The sequence below is a fragment of the Callospermophilus lateralis genome, chromosome 11 (genome assembly GCF_048772815.1).
Source record: "Callospermophilus lateralis isolate mCalLat2 chromosome 11, mCalLat2.hap1, whole genome shotgun sequence".
NCBI classification, from domain to species: Eukaryota; Metazoa; Chordata; class Mammalia; order Rodentia; family Sciuridae; genus Callospermophilus; species Callospermophilus lateralis.
The window spans coordinates 14,801,481-14,821,803 of NC_135315.1; the positions used below are offsets into that span (position 1 = coordinate 14,801,481).

The 20,323-nt window shown below is 42.5% G+C and overlaps 1 protein-coding gene across 1 annotated transcript; it reads left to right on the plus strand.

The window, feature by feature from the left end:
• The first annotated feature begins 2,475 nt into the window (after positions 1–2,475).
• On the plus strand, positions 2,476–6,358 carry Gh1 (growth hormone 1). Its single transcript, XM_076870654.2, has 6 exons — positions 2,476–2,562; positions 4,095–4,111; positions 5,076–5,265; positions 5,459–5,575; positions 5,715–5,876; positions 6,158–6,358. The coding sequence occupies exons 1-6, from the start codon at positions 2,476–2,478 to the stop codon at positions 6,356–6,358; spliced, it is 774 nt and encodes a 257-aa protein (XP_076726769.1).
• The last annotated feature ends 13,965 nt before the right edge of the window (positions 6,359–20,323 follow it).

The following is a 20,323-nucleotide window of genomic DNA, read 5'->3' on the forward strand; positions in this document are numbered from 1 at the left end:
CAGCTCGAGCATACAGCCTTGTTCACTTTTTCTTTTCTTTCTTTTTTTTTTTTTTTTCCATGTATATGTTGCCGTACATTCAAGTTCCTGTCTTTGTTATTTCAAAATAATTTTACTAAAAAAAAAAAAAAAAAAACAAAATAATTTTACTTGCAGGAGGACATCTAGGTAGGACATAGCAACCTCATTGTCCCTGGCCGGTTAGAGTCCTGAGTTCCTCTCTCAGTTCTGTCCTCCATTCATTTGTTCCACTCAGCAGATGCTTTTAATCCTGGGGTCCCCGCCTGCACCAGTTTGCCCACTCTCTCCACTCCCTGGTTTGTTCTTTCCCCTTCAGTCTCTCTGCCATTTCCTTCATGGTAGTTTCCCTCAATTTGAAATTTTATATTTGTTGGCCATTGTCTCTCTCCCCAGTGGATCGTAAGCTCCAGAAAAGAGAGTGTGGTGTCTCTATTCACCTAGGTGTGCCCGTCTGCCTGACACAACTCCTTATTGAATCAGTTAATGCCTGAATAGAGAATGCGTGAGAGAGTGAGTGAACGAATGAACGGCAGAAACCCAGCCTCACTTTTAAGAGCCTACCGAGCAGGAGTAAAGGGGATAAGACGTCCACATCTAACCGCAGCTCAAGGTGGGCGTGGTTATTTCCAGCAAGGGCACACCTCAGGAAAAGCACCCCGGGCTTCCTACAGCTGTTGGAACACCCCTCAGAGCGGGGCGCTACTTTCTCAATGGTGCACTATCCCTGGAGAATAATTCCCAAAGCAGAGGGAATTACCTAGATGGTCCTGTTGCTCTAGATTGTTCCAGGATTGTCAGCCAGTGTAAACAACACCCCATCGACACACAGGGTCTGCCCCATCCTCCCCCGGCACACTTCCCATGGAGCTTCCTCCATGCTCTGATTGCATCTGGGGTAAACTCAAGGGTCCACTGAGATACAGGAAGTGAAAACACAGATGAACAATGAAACGTGCAATACAAATGTGAAGGACGGCGTGATTTGGTTCACTGAATCTGGCTATGGTGGGCTGTTTTTTTCTGTTGTCCTGAATGCAGGCAGACAGCACATCCTGGGGCTGAGGGCCCTTGCCTGCAATTCCACCACCTTTACTCAACACCTTCCATGCGGGGACTCGATCCTGGTTGGCCCAGGAGAGTCCTGCCCACATCAAAGGACACCACCCTCTTTACTAGATGGGGCTTCTGAAGCACTTGGCATGGGGAGACTGGGGGCCTCGAGGAGCCATCCCTTAGGAACTGGGAGAGCCTGGGCAGTCTGCTTCATCTCTGAGCCTCTGCATCCTCAATTATGAAATGAGACTTAAACATCTTATTGTTGAGAATAGTACAGGCACGTGTAGGCCTTCAGAAACACACCTCCTTGGAAAAGACCTGGGGAATCCCCACATAATCCTCTCTAAAGACCTTGACCCAAGGGGCTGGGGGATCAATGGTGCTAAAACTCATGCATAGGACACTGGAAGCTAAGAGGAGGTAGAGTATGTCCCAAGTGTGATTACCAGCCTCTGACCTCAGGGAGAGGACAGAGCTAGAGGTGGGAAGTGTGGGTCTCACATCACCCATGAGGAGTGGAAAGATGGGCCACCCATCTCTCTACTACCATCCCTGTGACCAGAGCGAGCAAATGAAATCACTCTCAGTGCACACACTTGAACCTAAGAGGGGGCTCTTGAAGCCTGAAAGGCCACATTAGGATCAAGAGCAGATCTGTGACCTTCTCAATAGGTACAGAGAACCCCAGAGATGGTCGATTCTGGACAGGCACAGAGTTTCCAAATACACTGAAAAGTTAATGGATTCCAAGTTATAAATGGGGTGATCTTTGGAGGTGCCTGGGGGTCCAACTTGAGTCTTTGGAGGCTGACATGAGAGATGCTCACCATAGCCTCTCCTTAGTGATAGACATCATTATTGGGCAGTCTGAACCTGGAGGAGTCAGGGGTCTCAGAGGTACTCCAAGACTGGGTGACTTCCCAAGACTGGAAGGGAAAATCTCAAGTCCAATTCAAAGCTTTGTTTTTGTACATAATGAATGACAGATGTGGTCTCTGAAAAGGTCTGGATTAGAGATCACCAACTTCTGCTGCCTTCTGGTCTTCCTTCTGGATCCAGTAGTTGCAAAGCGTATCCCCAGGGAGCTCCATGTCCCTGGTCACCACAGTTCTGGGATTACCTCAGTTATGAGATGGTGAGAGCAGAGGCTCTTCTTCCTTGGCTGGTCCCACCCTGTCCTTGGCAGTAACCTCTCTGGTGCCTCAGCCACACCTCAATTATGTCCTCCTATGTGACCATCAAAGTCAACTCCGGCTCCTGTTGTCCTCACTCCCAGAGGAGGCCAGAGATTTTTCCCTCTTATCCAAAGTCCATATATAATTCCCCAGTCTTAGCTAGAGGTCTCTGTCATGGGAGTTCCATGTATACTGTCCCCTCTCCTGGGAATGTAGGAGGAACATGACAGAAGGCTATGTGGGCTCAGAGACCCTCCAATTCCCACCTGGCTCCTCCTCTTCAGTGGAGCTGGATGGAGGAGAAGAAAGGGTATCCTCTCGTTCCCTGTGGCCCCTCTTCCTAGAGCCAGCACCTTGCCCAGGTCTTCCCAGACTGACCAGGAGAACAACCCCTAGCATCCTGGTGGCTTCTCAGCAGATAATGAGTCGGGGACACTGCTTGGACAATGCTTAGGTAATGCTGGGAAGGAAAGATGCTCTGTCTTCTGGTCCTAAAATCAGGGAGGTGGAGCGGCCTGAGCCCTGACACTCTGGACCACAGGGGTGTGATTTTTCAATGTTGGTGCCAACATTATACCAAACCATAGAACCAATCATTTCTGGGAAGGTTGACTTGTTATTCTGCTACATGGTCAAGTGCTGAATGCTCTGAGACTCAGGAGTGAGAGGTTTGCACAGCAGGGCAGTGTTTTATTTGGGGGCATTGGAGGCTGGTTTGCTTCAGATGCTGAAACAGCACCAACCTGGGCACCAGGAAGCCAAAAGGCCCTGTCCTGCTTTCTCCATCCTCACCTTGCCCTGTTGTAAGGTTCCCACATGAATCTGTGCCCCGGAACTTTCCTCTCCTGAAAACTGAGGCGTGGGGGAGGAATCTGCTCATTAAGGGAGGACAAATGATTAAAGACATTCTTGTGATTTGGGAGAGGATGCCAGCGTCCTTAGAAGCTAAAATAACTGGGCTGGAGTTGTGGTCCAACAGTAGAGTGCTCATCTAGCACATGCGAGGCCCTGGGGTTTGATCCTCAGCACCACATAAAAATAAATAAACAAAATAAAGGTATTGTGTACAACTAAAAAAAATAAATATTTAAAATAAATAAATTAATTAAATTAAATAACGGAGCAGCACTGCAGAGACTGCGAGGGGGATAGGTACAATGAAATACAGGAAAGCAAGTCTGTGCAGAGCTGCCTCCTCTGCTGAGTTGGTTTGTGCAAGTCGGTCTCTTGAAGCCTTGGTCTCTTCCTCTTGAAAATGGGTGTGATGGTAACTTCTCATTCACAAGGTGCTTGCAGGGGTTGAATGTGAGCAGGCTCTCGTCACCTGATGAGCTCTGCAAAGAGACTGAAAGGAGTTGGAGAAGGAAGAGAAGGAGACTACAATGACTCCTTCTTTTTATAAAAAATAAAAAGGGATGGGGATGTAGCTCAGTGGAGGGCATCTTTCAGGCTGTTGTACTCTTGAGTTCTAACACAGGGAGGAGACTCAAAGTCTTCAACTTTGATATTGAGGTTTCAGGGCTGTGGAAGGAAGCACTTGTGGTCTGTCCTCGGAATTTCTGCTTCTTGGTTTGCATTTCTGTGGCAGTGCAAGGAGTAGGGGCAATGCCCAAAGTTTGGGTTCTTTGCCCCATAGACCTGGACTTGAGGGAGACCCAGAAACTTGGGGAAGGGAAGAGCAATATGTGGGGTTTGTTCCCCCTAGTGGTCAGAATTGGCACTGCATCCAGCACCCTGCAGCTGGCTAAGGTGATGGGATGAAGGAAGCAAAAATGGAATTTGGGGCTGAACTGAGCCCAGAGACCCCAAGATCTATAGGCTTTCCCTGGCCCCCTTCCCCAGCACATACGATTTCTCTGGTAAGTGGAGGGGAACCATGCAGAGAGTGGGAAGAGGTCAGCGTTGCTCTCAAGAAAATCGTCCTAGCCCAGCATTGCGGGGTGCACACCTGTAATCCCAGAGAGTCAGGCCGAAGCAGAAGGATTAGAAATTTAAGGCCAGCCTCGGCAATTTAGCAAGACTCTGTCTCAAAATAAAAAGGGATTGGGATGTAGCTCAGTGGAGGAGAGCTTGTCTAGCATGTGCAGGCCCTGGCTTCAACATTCAATACAGAAAAAAAAAAAAAAAAAAAAAAAAAAAGCCATGCTGACATTGCTTTCTTTTGGAGGGTCCCTGTTGGGCCATCCTCAATGTGACAGACAACCCCACAATGACATCCTGGCACAGCACCCCTGGACTCAGGCTTCTCTCCTCTACCACCTACCACTTACAAAGAGGAAGGATGAGGTGGTCCCTCACTGAGACCCTGCACAGCCTCACAAGCCTGGTCAGAGTGGTGAGGGAACGGTGATAGGATGGGGACATGACCCCAGCGAGGAGCGGGAACAGGATGAGTGGAAGAAGCTTCTAAATTATCCATCAACACAGCCATCAGTGCCCCCATGCATAAATGTATAGAGAAAATAGGTGGGGGCCTTGGAGTGGGGGGAAGGGGCCAGGTATAAAAAGGACCTGCAAGGGACCAACTCCAGGATCCTAGGGCCGAGCTCCTCAAACTGCTCAGGGTTCTGTGGATAGCTCACCCAGGTGCAATGGCTGCAGGTAAGCACCCCAATCCCCCTTTGGCCTGGGGTAGACCAAGAGGAAATGAAGTGGCCCTGCAGGTGCAATAGGGACACTAACCTTGGTATTTAGGGCTTCTTAATATGAGTATAGCCATCTAAGCCTAATATTCGGCCACGTTGAGAATGGTCTCAGTCCCCGGGGAGAGTGGGAAGAGAAGGAAATGCTCTAGGGGCTTGGACAGAGTGGCCCCCTGCTTAGGGCCTCCTGGCCCTCCGGCATTTCTCTAGGTTGTCGGACTGCCTGGCTCCTGGCCTTCATGCTGCTCTGCCTGTCCTGGCCTCAGAAGGCCAGCACCTTCCCAGCCATGCCTTTGTCCAGCCTGTTCACCAATGCTGTGCTTCGAGCCCAGCATCTGCACCAGCTGGCTGCAGACACCTACAAAGAGTTTGTAAGCTCCCCAAGGATGAGCACTGGGCGGGATGGCAGGAGGAGGCAAGTCCCCCTGCCTCCGGGAAACAATGGGAGAAAACAGAGGGGCTCAGGGCTGAATGCTATCAAATGAGCAGAAACAGAAGGGGTTCCCGAAAAATAGCCATGAGAGCTGGTCACCAACTCCAACCTCAGAAACGTGCTTTCCCCAGGAGCGTGCCTATATCCCCGAGGGACAGCGGTATTCCATCCAGAACACCCAGGCTGCCTTCTGCTTCTCAGAGACCATCCCTGCCCCCACGGGCAAGGACGAGGCCCAGCAGAGATCCGTAAGTGGCCATCTGGGCTCTCCTTAGACACAGTTCTCTCTTCCTGCCCGGCAGCCTTCTCCCCAAAGCTGGGTGATGCTGGAGGCCCAGGCAGAGGCCATCCTGGCCACAGCCCCACACCCCAGCCCTTCCCCTGCAGGACATGGAATTGCTGCGCTTCTCACTGCTGCTCATCCAGTCGTGGCTGGGACCCGTGCAGTTCCTCAGCAGGGTCTTCACCAACAGCCTGGTGTTTGGCACCTCGGACCGCGTCTATGAGAAACTGAAGGACCTGGAGGAGGGCATCCAGGCTCTGATGCGGGTGAGGATGACACTGGGATCCCCAACCTCTGCCTGGGCCTGGAGGCCCTGCTGGCTGGACTGAGGGCTGGAGCTCCATGGGGCTGGGGACAGATACGCTGCTGCTCTCTTTTTACCTGTCAGGGCTTGAGGCAGGAGGATGCATCTCATTCCTCAATTCTCTTTTTAAATCCTTCTGGCTTTTCTCTGGCTTCCAAGGGGAGGAGGGAAGAAAATGGCTGGGAGAGGGAGAGCAGAGCTCCCTGGGGACTTGGCCTCTCCTGCCCTTTCTTCCTCTTTTAGGAACTGGAAGATGGCAGCCCCCGGGCTGGGCAGATCCTCAAGCAAACCTATGACAAGTTTGACATCAACTTGCGCAGTGATGATGCGCTGCTCAAGAACTATGGGCTGCTCTCCTGCTTCAAGAAAGACCTGCACAAGGCCGAGACCTACCTGCGGGTCATGAAATGTCGCCGTTTTGTGGAAAGCAGCTGTGCCTTCTAGTGACATGGCACCTCTGTCACACTGCCCCAGAACCTCCCCTTGCCCACCATCCTGTCCTAATAAAGTCAAGTTGCATCATTTTGTCTCGCTAGGTGTTTTCATACCGTGGGCAGAAGGCGGGCAGTGTGGGGCGAGAGGCAGGCCCGGAAGACAACCGTGGGGATGCTGTGGGCTCTAATAGGACCCAGACCTGGCTTTTCTTGGGCCAGAATAAAGCTGACACATTACTCCACTCACTTCACACACTACATCCATACCCTCCAGTAGGTGTCCCAGCTTTCTGGGTAGTCATAGCTCAGAAAGGTCATAGGTACTTGGAGGTATTCTACCCAGCACAACTGGCAATGCCAAACTTAGGCCCCCAAGAGCCAGAAGAAATGAAAACAAGACAGATTATTAAGTATAGGAGTAAAATGTCTCCATGGGAGAAAAATATGTCAAGTCAGTAGAGCATGGAGCAGGGAGTTGAGTTCTTTGTCTCACAGATTTGAAGAGTAAAGTCCACAGACACAAGGGTGAGAGCAAAGTAACAGAATTTATTAGATTAATAAAAAGAAAGCAGAGCTCCCAAGGAGGGAGGGGTCTCAAGAAAGGGATAAGGGATACCTAAGAAAGCTATTGTCTCAGGGTTTACAGAGATCTATAAGTTAAGGAAGTGGGCCCGCTGCCCAACCCTGGGTAAGGTACTCGGTATCCATGAGGTATTTGTGCACCTTTAGTCCACTCAAAAATATCAATCATGCATGTTCCCTTTTTTGGAGAGATATGGACCCAGTCACGTAGGTCCTGATTTAAGAATAGCCTTTTTGTAAGTTTCTTAGAAAATATCTGTAGGTGCTATTTGTGCTCTTTCACCCAGGAATTTACCCAAGGGCCATCTCCCTACCCTCTCAGCCTTACCTCTTCCTCCTGAGGTTTTTCCCCACTCTGGAGAGGTAACTTTAACCACTGTTAGGGAATTTGGGCAATGACCACTCTAGCTTCTTCAGGCTGAAAAGGGGTGTTGAGAGAAGAACAACAGCAGTCAGGGTCCTCCCAAAGAGACCTATCTAATGGACCCCTAAAAAATCAGATGGTACTTTCATGGTAGGTAACATCTCCATGACCATCTGGAGCTTAATAGACTCTGCTGGTGTCTGCAGTACAGAGGTCCATGGTAGCAGTTGACTAGACAAGGTGTACAGAGGGTAAGGATCATGCCAATACAGCAATAAACAAGACAGCAAAGTATTGGTTTTTTGCAAACAATTAGAACAAAAACAATCAGTGTTATCAGGTAGCCTCTGAAGACCACAAAGATAGCAACTTGTTAGAGTTTTAAGGTGTGGTTTGACATGTCATTCATTTGTGAGTGGACGTCATTTAAGGCTTTAGAAACATCAACAGAGTTGCTAAAAACATATACACAACTTTAAATTTTTATAACAGCACAGGTTTCCCCTTGAGCTATGAAATGCCCTTTGATTTTTGTAAACTAGCTTTCTCAGAAGCATCAGGGACTTTTCCCTTTCTACAGATCCTCCTCATTGCAGAATGTGCACTGGTTGGCTTCCTGTTCTCTAGGAACCTGTAGATCCCTTTGATCAAGAGGTCTGGTGACTTACCAGAGTTGCAGGGCCCTTAAAGAAGTTCGGTTGTTCCATGACTTCAGGCTGACCTTAGAGGGCAAGGGCCAAAATATTGGCTGGTTTGTTGTTGTTGTTGTGTTTGGGTTGCTCTCCCACCCCCAACTTTTACTTCCTTGACTTTAGTCTCCAAGTTTTGGTTTTAAACACCAGTAGGCCAGTTTCGCCATTCTTGAAATAGGAGCACTAGATTTTAACTTTAATGCCTATAATTTTATTGTTACCTTTTTATTTAACTGGAGTCAGTAGTAGTATTGAAAGTCAGCATTATATCCTATCTGACCTGTAGTTGATGGTTTATTGTTTTAAATTAGCTCATATTGTTTTGTTAGAAGTAGTAATTTTGTAAAATACTAACAGCAGTTATAAAGTTGTAGGATGATTTAGTTTGTATAATAGCTTCAAACCAAGAAACATAGTGTCTGTAATAACACTAAGCTATATTTAATATCTATTTAGAATATACAAAGACCCATTAATTTATTAACTCATCACATATGAAATTCTTTATAATTTTGTTTTCTTTTGCAACTTTTACAACTTTATATACCTTTTATAATTCCCCCAAATCTTTCCTTGGTTTTGCATTATATCCCTTGTTTATTTTGAAATCACAGTAATCTTTATAACAAAAATCTCCCTTTTGAACATAACTTTAAATGAGCTTAATCCTGGCCTATCCTGGCCTACTTTGGAGCTATCCTAACATGGAGTAAGGTGAGAGGTAGAGCCTTAACTCGGGTGAGGTATCAGAAATAGACTTATTATCTGATGTATTAAAGCATCTCATTTATAAAACAATGAAACATCAAGTAAATAAAGGAAACAAATGTAAACCAGGTTTTTAAATGGCAATGTGGCTCTTTTATGGCAGGTACAATGTACAAAAGAGAGCCTTCATCAGTTATCATACTTGTATTAAATCTATATAGTTTTCATTTTACAAGATTTTACATAACACTTAGACAAAGCTTGGACAAACATTTAGTTTTCATTTGTATACATTCTCTGGTCACATAAATTTAAGGTGTCAACTCTATTGTAATATCCTAAAATAATAGTTGTTTATTTAACCAGAGCCATAAAACAATCTTTAAAAAAATAAACTTTAAAATAGGTATGAACCCTAGTTAACAAAACCTAATAGACACAAGAAATTATCTTGATAAATAAGATCAGGACTAAGTTTTAAGAAAATCTTGGGGCTGGAGTTGTAGCTCAGTGGTAGAGTGCTTGCCTCGCACGTATGAGGTACTAGCTCAAGACTCAGCACCACATATAAATAAGTAAAATAGGGCTGGGGATGTGGCTCAAGTGGTAGCACACTTGCCTGGCATGCGTGCGGCCTGGGTTCGATCCTCAACACCACATACAAAGATGTTGTGTCCGCTGAAAACTAAAAAATAAATATTAAAAAAATTCTCAAAAAAAAATAAGTAAAATAAAGGTCCATCAACAACTGAATAAAAGAAAAGAAAATCTTGTCATTTTTTAAAAAATATTTTTATTAGTTATTGATAGACCTTTATTTATTTATATGTGGTGCTATGAATCAAATCCAGTGCCTCACACATGCTAGGCAAGCATTCTACCACTGAGCCCCGACCCCAGCCCAAAAATCTTGTCATTTTTAAGAATAGAGAATTAGACTTTGTTTTATATTGGTATGTGAAAAGTTGACCTTAGAAAACTCCTTAACTGACTGCACTGAGGATATGCCATTTAATAACACCCCAACTTTTTGAGATTTGCCTTTTACAAATCTTCTGTAACTTACTTAGATACTCTAGCTTATTTACATCCCCCTAGCTTTGTCCTGTCTCACTTTTTATTTTGAACTTTAGGATAAAAATATTTCTTTACCATGCCAGATAGTTTCTCTTTCAGAAACATTTTTTCCATATTAAGAAAACATATTTTCATATCTATAACTTTCTTATATTTTTTCCTAGTTATTAGCTTTTTTTGGTGGGGTGCTGGGGATTGAACCCAGGGCCTTGGGCATTTGAGGCAAGTACTCTACCAACTGAGCTTTATCCCCAGCCCTTAGTTATTGATCTTTAAGTTCATAATTTGAAACAGTACTTAATATTTTGTGAAAACATACAAAATTACTCTTTTTCTCAATAAAAATAAAATATTTTATGTTTTTCTTGTAGTTCTTTTTCTTCATCAAAACTAGTTTGGTTTTCTTTTTCTTTCTTTCTTTCTTTTTTTTTTTTTGTTGTTGTTGTTATTCCTTGCATTAGAAGAACACATATAAATAGAATTTTAACCCTTAATCATCTTGTTTTTAGTAAAGGCTCAGAAACAAAGCCATCTAAAACTGACTTTTCATTTACCAACAATTTATAAAAATACATTTAATAAACCCCCAAATATTTTGTCTTATGGAACTTAAAAAGCCAAAAGTACTTAGGTTAGTATTTAGCAGTTGATGTTTGAGTATTTTAACTTTGTAAATTAATCAGGTATCTCTTTTAACAAACGAGTTTATGAAGATTAATCCCATTTATGTAAATCTAATTTATTCATTCTAGTTAACATTACGTTACCCATGAAAACCAAGATATCAGACAAATCTAGCTAACCCTTTAAGTCAATTATTCCTGCAAAGGAAAATCCTTAAAAGCAATGGATGTTGTACTTTTGAACATTTTATAGATACTACTGTTTTCTTGGTTGGCTGGCCACTTAAAAAAAAACATGTAGGTTAGTAATTTTTAAAGATATCTTTACTCGTCTTTTTAACCAATTTAAGTCACAAGACCCGAAAGGCATTTGGGTCTATGAGCACTCATTTATCTATGTGCCATTATTGATATCATGCACACAACTTATAAATACAAGTACAAAACCTACAATACATGTGTGCATACATATTCATAAAAATTTATAGGAAACAAAGATATTATAGCTCTTTTCAAGGTATTAGATTCCCACAGACAGGAAGCAAAAGAGTTACAGATGTTTAATTATACATGCTGTCAGGTTTAATCCTTTAGAAATTAAAACAGAATCTGTCACATATTCTTGCAGTATGACTCAGCTAGAGGGTAGGCCAGTACAATTGGGGACATTAGAAGGAGAGTCTGGGGGGTGGAGCTGTGGCTCAGTGGTAGTGCACTTGCCTGGCATGTGTGAGGCACTGGGTTCAATTCTCAGCACCATGTATAAATAAATAAAGGTCTATCAACAACTGAAAAAAAAGAAGAAGTATAGTCTGTTATTCATGGTGGACACTGAAATTAAAGGTTCAGTGGACACTTGTCCTCCATGGGGGCAGATCCACCCCACCAGTACCACTGTTTATTTTTCCTGCTTAGTACTCTTCAAAGGAGAAGATCTCTTTCCTTTTCCATGTATTTGAATTAATCCTCGAAAAAATGACCTCTGAAAAAAAACAACAGAAAGAAAAACAGAGAGTTAGAAACTCCAGTTAGACAAAACCAGACTAATTGGTGCAGGACAAAGATGAATTTATCAGAAAAACTTGAGTTTAGAATAAGACAAAGAACTGAAAAAAAGACATGCCACAATTATTCTATTAAAGGAGGACATGGAACCTGTTTATCAGACCAGGGGTCACTTTTGGATCAGATTAGAGTCAGTACAAATATTTAAAGAATTTAGAAGACCATGAAGTCCTCAGAAAAATGATTTTAAGAAAAAGAAAAACTGTACCTATGGGATTGTGTGTGTGTGTGTGTGTGTGTGTGTGTGCGCGCGCACACACACACGCGCGCACTCGCACACGCGCCACATGCCTATCTGGAAGAAAAGAAAGCAATTTAGGGAAAAACTTATTAAAAGAGCAGAATCTCACAGCAGCTTGGATTTAAAAGTGACACTTTTCCTTCTCTGGTCTCAAGCTGATTTGGGCACTTGTTCATGTTGCTTACATTTCAGATGGGCATCAGACAGGCAGCTAAGGAGCAAGGAAAGCTGCCATTTTGAGCATGAAAAGCAAAAATCTTCTACATGGGGCACTTTTGGCTGTTTACTCCTTTTGTAAAACCTGTCTAGCTATAAGATGGTGTTAAAGTTTATTTTCCTTCAAAGGCCATTTTTTTTTTTTTTTTTTAATCCTCCATCTGGTAATCAGGCCAGGCTTGGATACAGAAAATTATCAGGCTTTTTCTTTTTAGTGTTTGAAGATTAAATCTATCCCAATTTTGGGGAGCAGATACCAGGGATTGAACTCAGGGGCACTCAACCACTGAGCCATATCCCCAAACCTATTTTGTATTTTATTTAGAGACAGAGTCTTATTGAGTTGCTTAGTGTCTTGCTGTTGCTGAGGATGGCTTTGAACTTATGATTCTCCTGCCTCAGACTCCTGAGCCACTGGGATTACAGGCATGTGCCACTTCAACTGGCCTATCCCAATTTTTAAAATACGTGACATATTTTATTTTTGAGGCCCAGGTTCCCACCTAAATGAAAGACAAACAAAAGAGAACAGATCATGAATCTCTGCACCAAGAAAACTGTCTCTTTGGCTAGTGACGCTTCCCTGATTTTGGAGAATCTAGGGGTCAGTAGTTCCCACCCCTCCTCCCATGTGACCTACTGGATTTAACCGCTGCCTTCCCAGTGTGGTCATGATCTATGATAAGTCTCTGTTTCCAACATGCCAGAGACTGAGAGAAGACTAGACTTAGTGAGCTCCTGAGTAAGTGTCTGACAGATGCCCAGATTTTTGTTCCAGAGAGAGGACTAAACATGTGAATGGAACTTGGGGCTCCCAGAAAAGCCATTGGTCCATTTTATTCACTCTTCCATAGATACAGGGAAAGCCCCAAATATGTAGCATGGAATGTGGGGTTGGTTTCTTTGTCTCATGAATTTGAAAAATAAAATCCATGAAAAATACAAGGGTGAGAGCAAAGTAGCAGGATTTATTAGAGTAATAGAAAGAAAGCAGAGCTCCCAAGGAGGGAGGGGTCCCAAGAGAGGGATACCCTAGAGTGGCTATTGTCTAGGGATTTATGTAGGTCTGTAGGTTAAGGAAGGTGGCCCTCTGCCCAACCCTGGGTAAGGCATTCAGTATCCACGAGTTATTCATGCAGGCTTTAGTCCATTCAAAATATCAATCATTCATGTTCCCTTCTTTGGAGAGATATAGACTCCAGTCACGTAGATCCTGATTTAAAAATAGCCTTTTTGAAAGTTTCTTAGTAAATATTTGTTTGTGCTCTGCTGCCAGGAATTCACGCAGCAGCCCATCTCTGTATCCTCCCAGCCTTATCTCTTCCTCCTGACGTCAATAGTTACCTTTGTGCAAAAAATGTAAGGTGAATATTCACTAAGTCAAACTATCCTTGGGAAGTGAAAAAAAAAAAAAGAGCACAAAAACAAGTCTGGGATAAACAAAACCAGCGTGTTTGGATTCTGAAATGGGGCAAGGGTAGTGGAAGAGATTCTAAATCGGAGGTTGCCAATACCATGCCAACAGGTGCCATGTGGACACTGACAGAAGGGATGAGGAGGGCTGGGTGGGAAGGGGCAAATTGCAACTGACACCCAGCATTCCTGTGAGGGATGCAGAAATAGGGCTGCCAGCCCTTCTGATTCCTTAACACAGCGGGGACATCCAGACTTTTACACAAAATCTAATTTTTAAACATTGGCAACAAGCACATATTGAAAATATTTTAAGGACAGAGATTAACCCAAACTCATTTGATCTTCAAGTTGTCAGCAGTTTTGTTCACAGAGCAGTGGATTAGAATAACTTGGTATGAGGCAAAGAAAAAGAGTGATTTGGACTCTATGGAAGTTGTGCTCTTGAACAAATTACTTGACAGGAATGAGATAATAAATACTGTTTTACAAGGCTTATGCAAGGATTAAATGAAATGATGTTTCTGAAGTGATTGACATATTACAGCACTCAAGAAATCCTGGTTTGGGGCTGGGGATTGGCTCAAGCGGTAGCGTGCTTGCCTGGCATGCGTGCGGCCCGGGTTCGATCCTCAGCACCACGTACAAACAAAGATGTTGTGTCCGCCCAAAACTAAAAAAAAAATAAATGTTAAAAAATTCTCTCTCTCTCTCCCTCTCTCTCTCACTCTTTCTTAAAAAAAAAAAAAAAGAAAGAAATCCTGGTTATTTTTGCATTGAATATTGAGGTGCTGCATGTTTTTAATAGAGCGTCTAAAGACTTGTTATTAAATCATATTCTGGGACTGGGGTTGTGGCTCAGCAGTAGAGCACTCACCTAGCACGTGAGAGACCCTGGGTTCGATCCTCTGCACCACATAAAAATAAATAAGTTTTTAAAAAAGGTACTGTGTACAACTAAAAGAAATAGATATTTTTTAAAAATCATATTCTGTTTTCCTGATGGCATCTCAGGTGTTCCTTATTTCCAAATAAGCTCAAAAGGACAGTTAAATTTTCAGGCTCTAAGCAGCTTAGTTAAGTGACCAGTGATCTGTAAATCAATACATACATGGTCCAAGTAACTCTATCATCCATAAACGGTTTGTGAGGTCATTAACTCTTTTTTAATGCAAATAATCAACCTTAATTAATCTTCTTGAGAAGTTCAGATTTTTATGTGTTATAATGAATCTTCTTTAAAATAGTGTCCACCTGTGCATTTTGTAGATTTTACATTTAATAAAATAAAGGGTTGGTTGGAAAGTGGAGCTCCATTTCTGAGCTCAAAACCATTTCTTCAACTGTGATTGGGCAAAGGGGAGGGAGAAGAGGGGAGGAGGTATGGGGGCAGGAAAGATGGTGGAATGTATGGACATCATTACCCTAGGTACATATATGGGACTGCACATGTGGTGCAACAGTACATTGTGTACAATTAGAGAAATGAAAAGTTGTGCTGCAATTGTGTACAATGAATCAAAATGCATTCTGCTGTCATATATACCTAATCAGAATAAATTAAAACAAAACCAAAAAAAAAAAAAATTCCTTCTTTTCAACAAGATGCACCGAAAGCTAAGGCTAAAGCCAAAGCTAAAGTTTGAAGGCCAAGAAGGCAGTGTTGAAGAGTGTCCACAGCCATAAAAAAAAGACCCGCACATCACCAACCTTCAGGTGGCCGGAAAGATTGCGGTTCCAGAGTCAGCCCAAAGTTCCTTGGAAGAGCACCCCCAGGAGAAACAAGCTTGACCACTAGACCACCATCAAGTTCCCCCTGATCACTGAGTCAGCCATGAAGAAAACTGAAGACAAAACACTTGTTTTCACTGTGGATGTCAAGGCCAAAAACACCAGATCAAACAAGCTGTAAAGAAGCTCTATGACATTGTTTGTGGTCAAGGTTAACACCCTGGTCAGGCCTGAGGGAGAGAAGAAGGCATGCATTCAACTGGCTCCTGATTGTACTTTGGATGTTGCTGGGATAATTTAAACAGAGTCCAGTTTTCTAATTCTAATTTCTTCTTTTTCCAACATAAATAAAAATTCCTCTTAGATCATTTTTTTGGGGGGTCTGGCTTTAAAATAATGGAGTTTTGCAGATGGACACAGTGCTGTACAACTCTGTAATCCCAATGACTCAGGAGATTGAGGTAGGAGGATCACAAGTTTGAAACTGTCTCAAAATGAAAAATAAAGGACTGGGGATGTAGCTTAGTGTAGTGCCTCTGAGGTCAATCCCCAGTATAACCAATAAATAAATATATAAATAAAAGAAAGAAATTTTGGAATTAGAAGCTCACAGGGCATTCTTATTCCCTTCTATTAGAAATCTTGTTCTAGAATACCCTTTACAGACGGAATCCTGACTATGATTTGTGTGGCACTAGGACCAAAGAAATTAAGACTTCACAAGATAACTCATTCTCTTAAACTACTCTGATTTCAGAAAGAAAAAAAAAAGTATTTCACACATTAAGCTGGAACCAATATCCCTGTAACATCCCTCATTTGACCTTGGAGTTATTTAGAAATCTGTAGTCTTTAGTTAAGTTGATATAATAAAACCAATAAATCTCTTGGTTTAAGTTTAAGAAAAAAAAGAAAGAAAATGGGAGCTATCTTAGTATTTGCTGAATGAATGTGGCAGGGGAACTACAATGTCCAATGCCCACAGAGGAGTATTGTAACTACAGGTGCTCTTCCACTTACAATGGCATTGCATCTGGAGTTATTGAAAATAACTCTGTTGAAAATATTGAACGTCATAAGTGCACCTGATACACCTAACCTACTGACCACCATAGCTTAGCTTAGAAACACAGTACACTGTAGAGTACTCTCCCCACCCCACCCCAGTGATTATGTTGCTGACAAAAGTTATGGCTCACTCTCTCTGTTAAGCATTGCGAGACGTTGGACCACATATTGCTAAGCCAGGAAACAACAAACTTTGACGTATGGTTTCTGCTGAATGTGTATTAAAAAGGGCCCCATCCTAAGTTGGTGGCCAGTCTGTATTAAGAAGATTCTACGTACCTCATTTGAATCAAATGTATGATGTCAAGATCATTGTAATGTTTTGAGCAACTAACTAAATTATTAAAAAAAAAAAAAAAAAAGAAGAAGAAGATTCTAAAGTGAGATCATCGTGACAGCACTGGACTGCAGGGGGAACCACACTCTGGAGTGTCCACTCAGATCCAGCTTGATAATAGTGGGAGCAAAGACACCGCCACTCATTGAGAATTACAAAGCTGATAGCTGATTTTGCAAAATTTTAGAATTTAAAAAGACCATTTACCCTAAACACTTCAATTTTCCAGTTGTTATTCTGCCTCTAAGCTCTTTCAATTAGGCAGTGCACACAGCCTCTGTTGCAAATGAGAACTGCCTAACACTTGTTTTCTAAACGCCAATGGCCTCCACACCCTAAGATTCTGATTAAATTGTTCTGGAACAAGGTTCTGTAAAAAGAATTTTTAAAAAAGTTTCCCAGGGAATTCTAGAATGCAAACAAGATCACAAAGATGACAGGGCTTGAAGTCTGGCTTAGAGGACAGCACATGTGTGAGGCCCTAGGTTCAATTCCTAGCACCATACACACTGAAAAGAATCAAACCTTGCTTAGTAATAAGGGGATTTTTAAAAAATAGATTTTTTAAAGATGAGCTAGATAGCACGTGTTTAGAGCTGTTGTATAGGCAAAATGGAGCAAAAGGAGATGAGAGACCCAGGTTCATTATGCAACTCTCTGTTCTTATTCTAACCAATCATTAATTTTTTTTTCTAATAATCCAGTCACAAAAAGACAAATACTGTGTGATTTCACTCAGATGAGATACTTAGAGTTGTCAAATCCATCAAGACAGAATGTAGAATGGTGGCTGCCAGGGACTCTGGAGAGAAGGGCACCAGGAGTTATATAATGGGTGCAAAGATTCCCTGGTACAAGATGGAGAGTGTTCTGGAGCTAGATGGTGGAGATGATTACACAGGAAGGTGAATGTGCTTGACATTACCAAACTGTATGCTTAAAAATGGTTAGGATGGTAAATTTTATGTCTGTCTTATCATAATTTTACAAATGTAAACAATATTTTCAAATGAAAAATCTTCCCAAGGGTAAGATGAAGAGGACTCCCACCAGGAAGAGTTCAATAGAGCTCAAGCAATTGTTGCTCCCTAAGAATAATATTTTTCTGACTTCATGCAATCTGGTGTGTGTGTTGTGTGTGTGTGTGTGTGTGTGTGTGTGTGTGTGTGTTTGTTTTACTAGGGATTGAACTCACTGGGACTCTATCATTGAGCTACGTCTCTATCCCTTTTTATTTTTCATTTTTAGACAGGGTCTCACTAATTGCTAAGGCTCACCTCGAACTTTCAAATTCTCCTGCATTGGCCTCCTAAATAGCTAGGATTGATTACAAGTATGTGCCACTACACCTGGCTTCATGCAATCTTTTGAATTTACCCTAATCTAAAATCAATTCTGAATGTCTTCCATCAGCATTGCCCAAACATACACAGCTAGTTTTGTCTCTGTATACACACTTAGAGTGGAAGTGACACCCCTCTTTCTGCATAAGTTCTACTTGGAACAAGATCTGGGTTTTTGAACCAGACAAGCCTTGAAGTTTCCTTAATCCAAAAGCCCCTGGTGGTGCAGCTCAGTGGTAGAGCACTTGCCTAGAAGATTGAAGACTGGGTTTGATCCCTCACACCACCAAATTCACAGAAGGCCCTGGCATGGCTGAGAAACACTTTGGGTGATTAGTATCAAGATTATTAGCCAGTCCCAGTTGACATAAACTTTCCTGATTTTAAGAACTCCTCAACTCAATGCAAATGAGCTAGTAAGTTTGGTTATCCAACTTTTATTCCTAAATCTTGGGAAACCAAAAAGGAGAAAAATAGAGGAAGGAGGAGGAAGAAGACTAGGAAAGTCAAAGGAAATAACATAATGGAAAAGAGAAACGTGTATGGAATGTGCAACTTATGATGGCCCTTAACAATTGTCACAAGTTTCTGACTCTTGCCTCAAATTCATTATGATTATAATTAAGGACATAATTACCACTGGGATTATTCACATAATAAAAAACAATATTTGTGAGCATGTGTATGGCACCATATTCATGTTTTCCAAATACTGTTTCATTTCTTTCTCACTATAATCCTCTAAATACTATTACCGCTTTAGTAAGGAGCCCCACTGAATATTTAACTTATCCTTTCTCAGATCTAGAAAGATGGCAAAAAGTTACCCTAACCATCTTTTTTTTTTTGGCGGGGGGGGGCAAGGGGTAACTGGATATTAAACTCAGGGGCACTCAACCACTGAGCCACATCCCCAGCACTATTTTGTATTTTTTAATACAAAAGATAGGATTTTTTTTTTTTTTCCTGAGGCTGGCTTTGAACTCACAATCTTCCTGCCCCAGTCTCCAGAGCCTCTGGGATTACAGGCGTGTGCCACCATGCTCATCAATCTTAACCATCTTTAAGAGTACAAATGTTGGGGTATTAAAGGTCACGCTTCCTCTGAAGATAATGGGCAGCTACTAATTACTGTGAGCAGTTGCTTAGAGGAAGATATTATCAAAACCTTTCAGGGTCTGGGGAGTCCTGGAGACAATGAAGGCAGCTACCCTTAGGAGTTCTGTTATTCTGGAAAAGAGATGTACTGAGATCCTTTGTGCTTTGAGAATTGGGAAGAAGGGGCTGCCCAACCCCTGACTGGGTAGATCCTGGGAAGGAAAGAAGAGAAAAATCTACGAGGGGAAGAGGCTAGACCAAATCTGAAAAGCCTGGTGAGATGGAAAATCCAAAGCACTGACTTCTAAAAGGTGTAACCCTGGAAACACAAACAAGGTGTCATCTACAGCCGTATTGAGACCTAAGGTAGTAGATCATCCTCCCATAAAGATTCACAGTAGCCAATCAAATATGTGGATCTGCAGAAACCCTTGATTTGGTGGGACTGTGTAAAACCCTCTGTCAACAGTGACACCCAGTGGCAATGAAGAGCAAAAGCTCTCCTTGAAGAGCGTAGAAAGTCCAAATGACCCCCTTCTTGCCTCCTTATTTTAATCACTGGGAGTCAGGGCTCTGGGGTCAGAGGGTGGCATTTGCAGATGTGGACCAACTAACTACAAGCCTAATGCAGCCAATCCAGACTATGAAATGGCTGGAGATCCCTGGATAAGGCTATTCATACTCTGATCTCTTAAACCTGCTTTTTCCCAGATTCTTCCTCAAGTGCTCAATTTGAGAAAATGAGTACTTTACACTAAGACACACATGATGAAGGAGTAGGAACCACCATCTTTAGTGGGAAAATTGAGGCTGAGAAGGTCACTTGGAGAAATGCTATTTTGCAAACTCAAAATATTCTCTCTCCCTCCAGGAAGCGCCCCCCACCAAGTTAGCAAAAATAAAACTGTCCTCCTTGAGTTGATTTACCTTAGGTATTTGTTAAGTAATGAAAAGCTAACACATTCTCTAATCAACTATAAGCGCCCCCCCTCCACCCAAGTTAGGCTTTCTCTTAATAATCTATCCTTTCATGATCATAAGAGTTAATGCACATATTTTTAACTAGATTTGATGTCATCACATGTAGAATGGGAGTATAATTCCATCTGTGCTCTTCTTCATCATGTTTCTTTTTTTATGTTTTTACTTGTAGATGGACACAATACCTTTGTCTATTTAGTTTTTGTATGTGGTCCTGGGGATGGAACCCAGGGCCTGATGCTTGCTAGGCAAGCACTCTACCACTGAGCTACAACCCCAACCCTTCATCATGCTTCTTCATGCTATGTATCTCATTACCATCTTGTCTCCACTTTGGGGGTGCTTTACTATGCTAATAAAGGTAACTGTGTGTTATGCAGTCACTCTTCTACATGTATTTGCCCCTCATCACCTAGAACTTGCTTCTTTTATCATC

Coding starts and splice junctions, on each gene's coding strand:
- Gh1 (XM_076870654.2), top strand. CDS start 2,476: ATGACAGAAGGCTATGTGGGCTCAGAGACCCTCCAATTCCCACCTGGC. Junction 5,266..5,458: donor CAGACACCTACAAAGAGTTT/GTAAGCTCCCCA, acceptor TGCTTTCCCCAG/GAGCGTGCCTATATCCCCGA. Junction 5,877..6,157: donor GCATCCAGGCTCTGATGCGG/GTGAGGATGACA, acceptor TTCCTCTTTTAG/GAACTGGAAGATGGCAGCCC.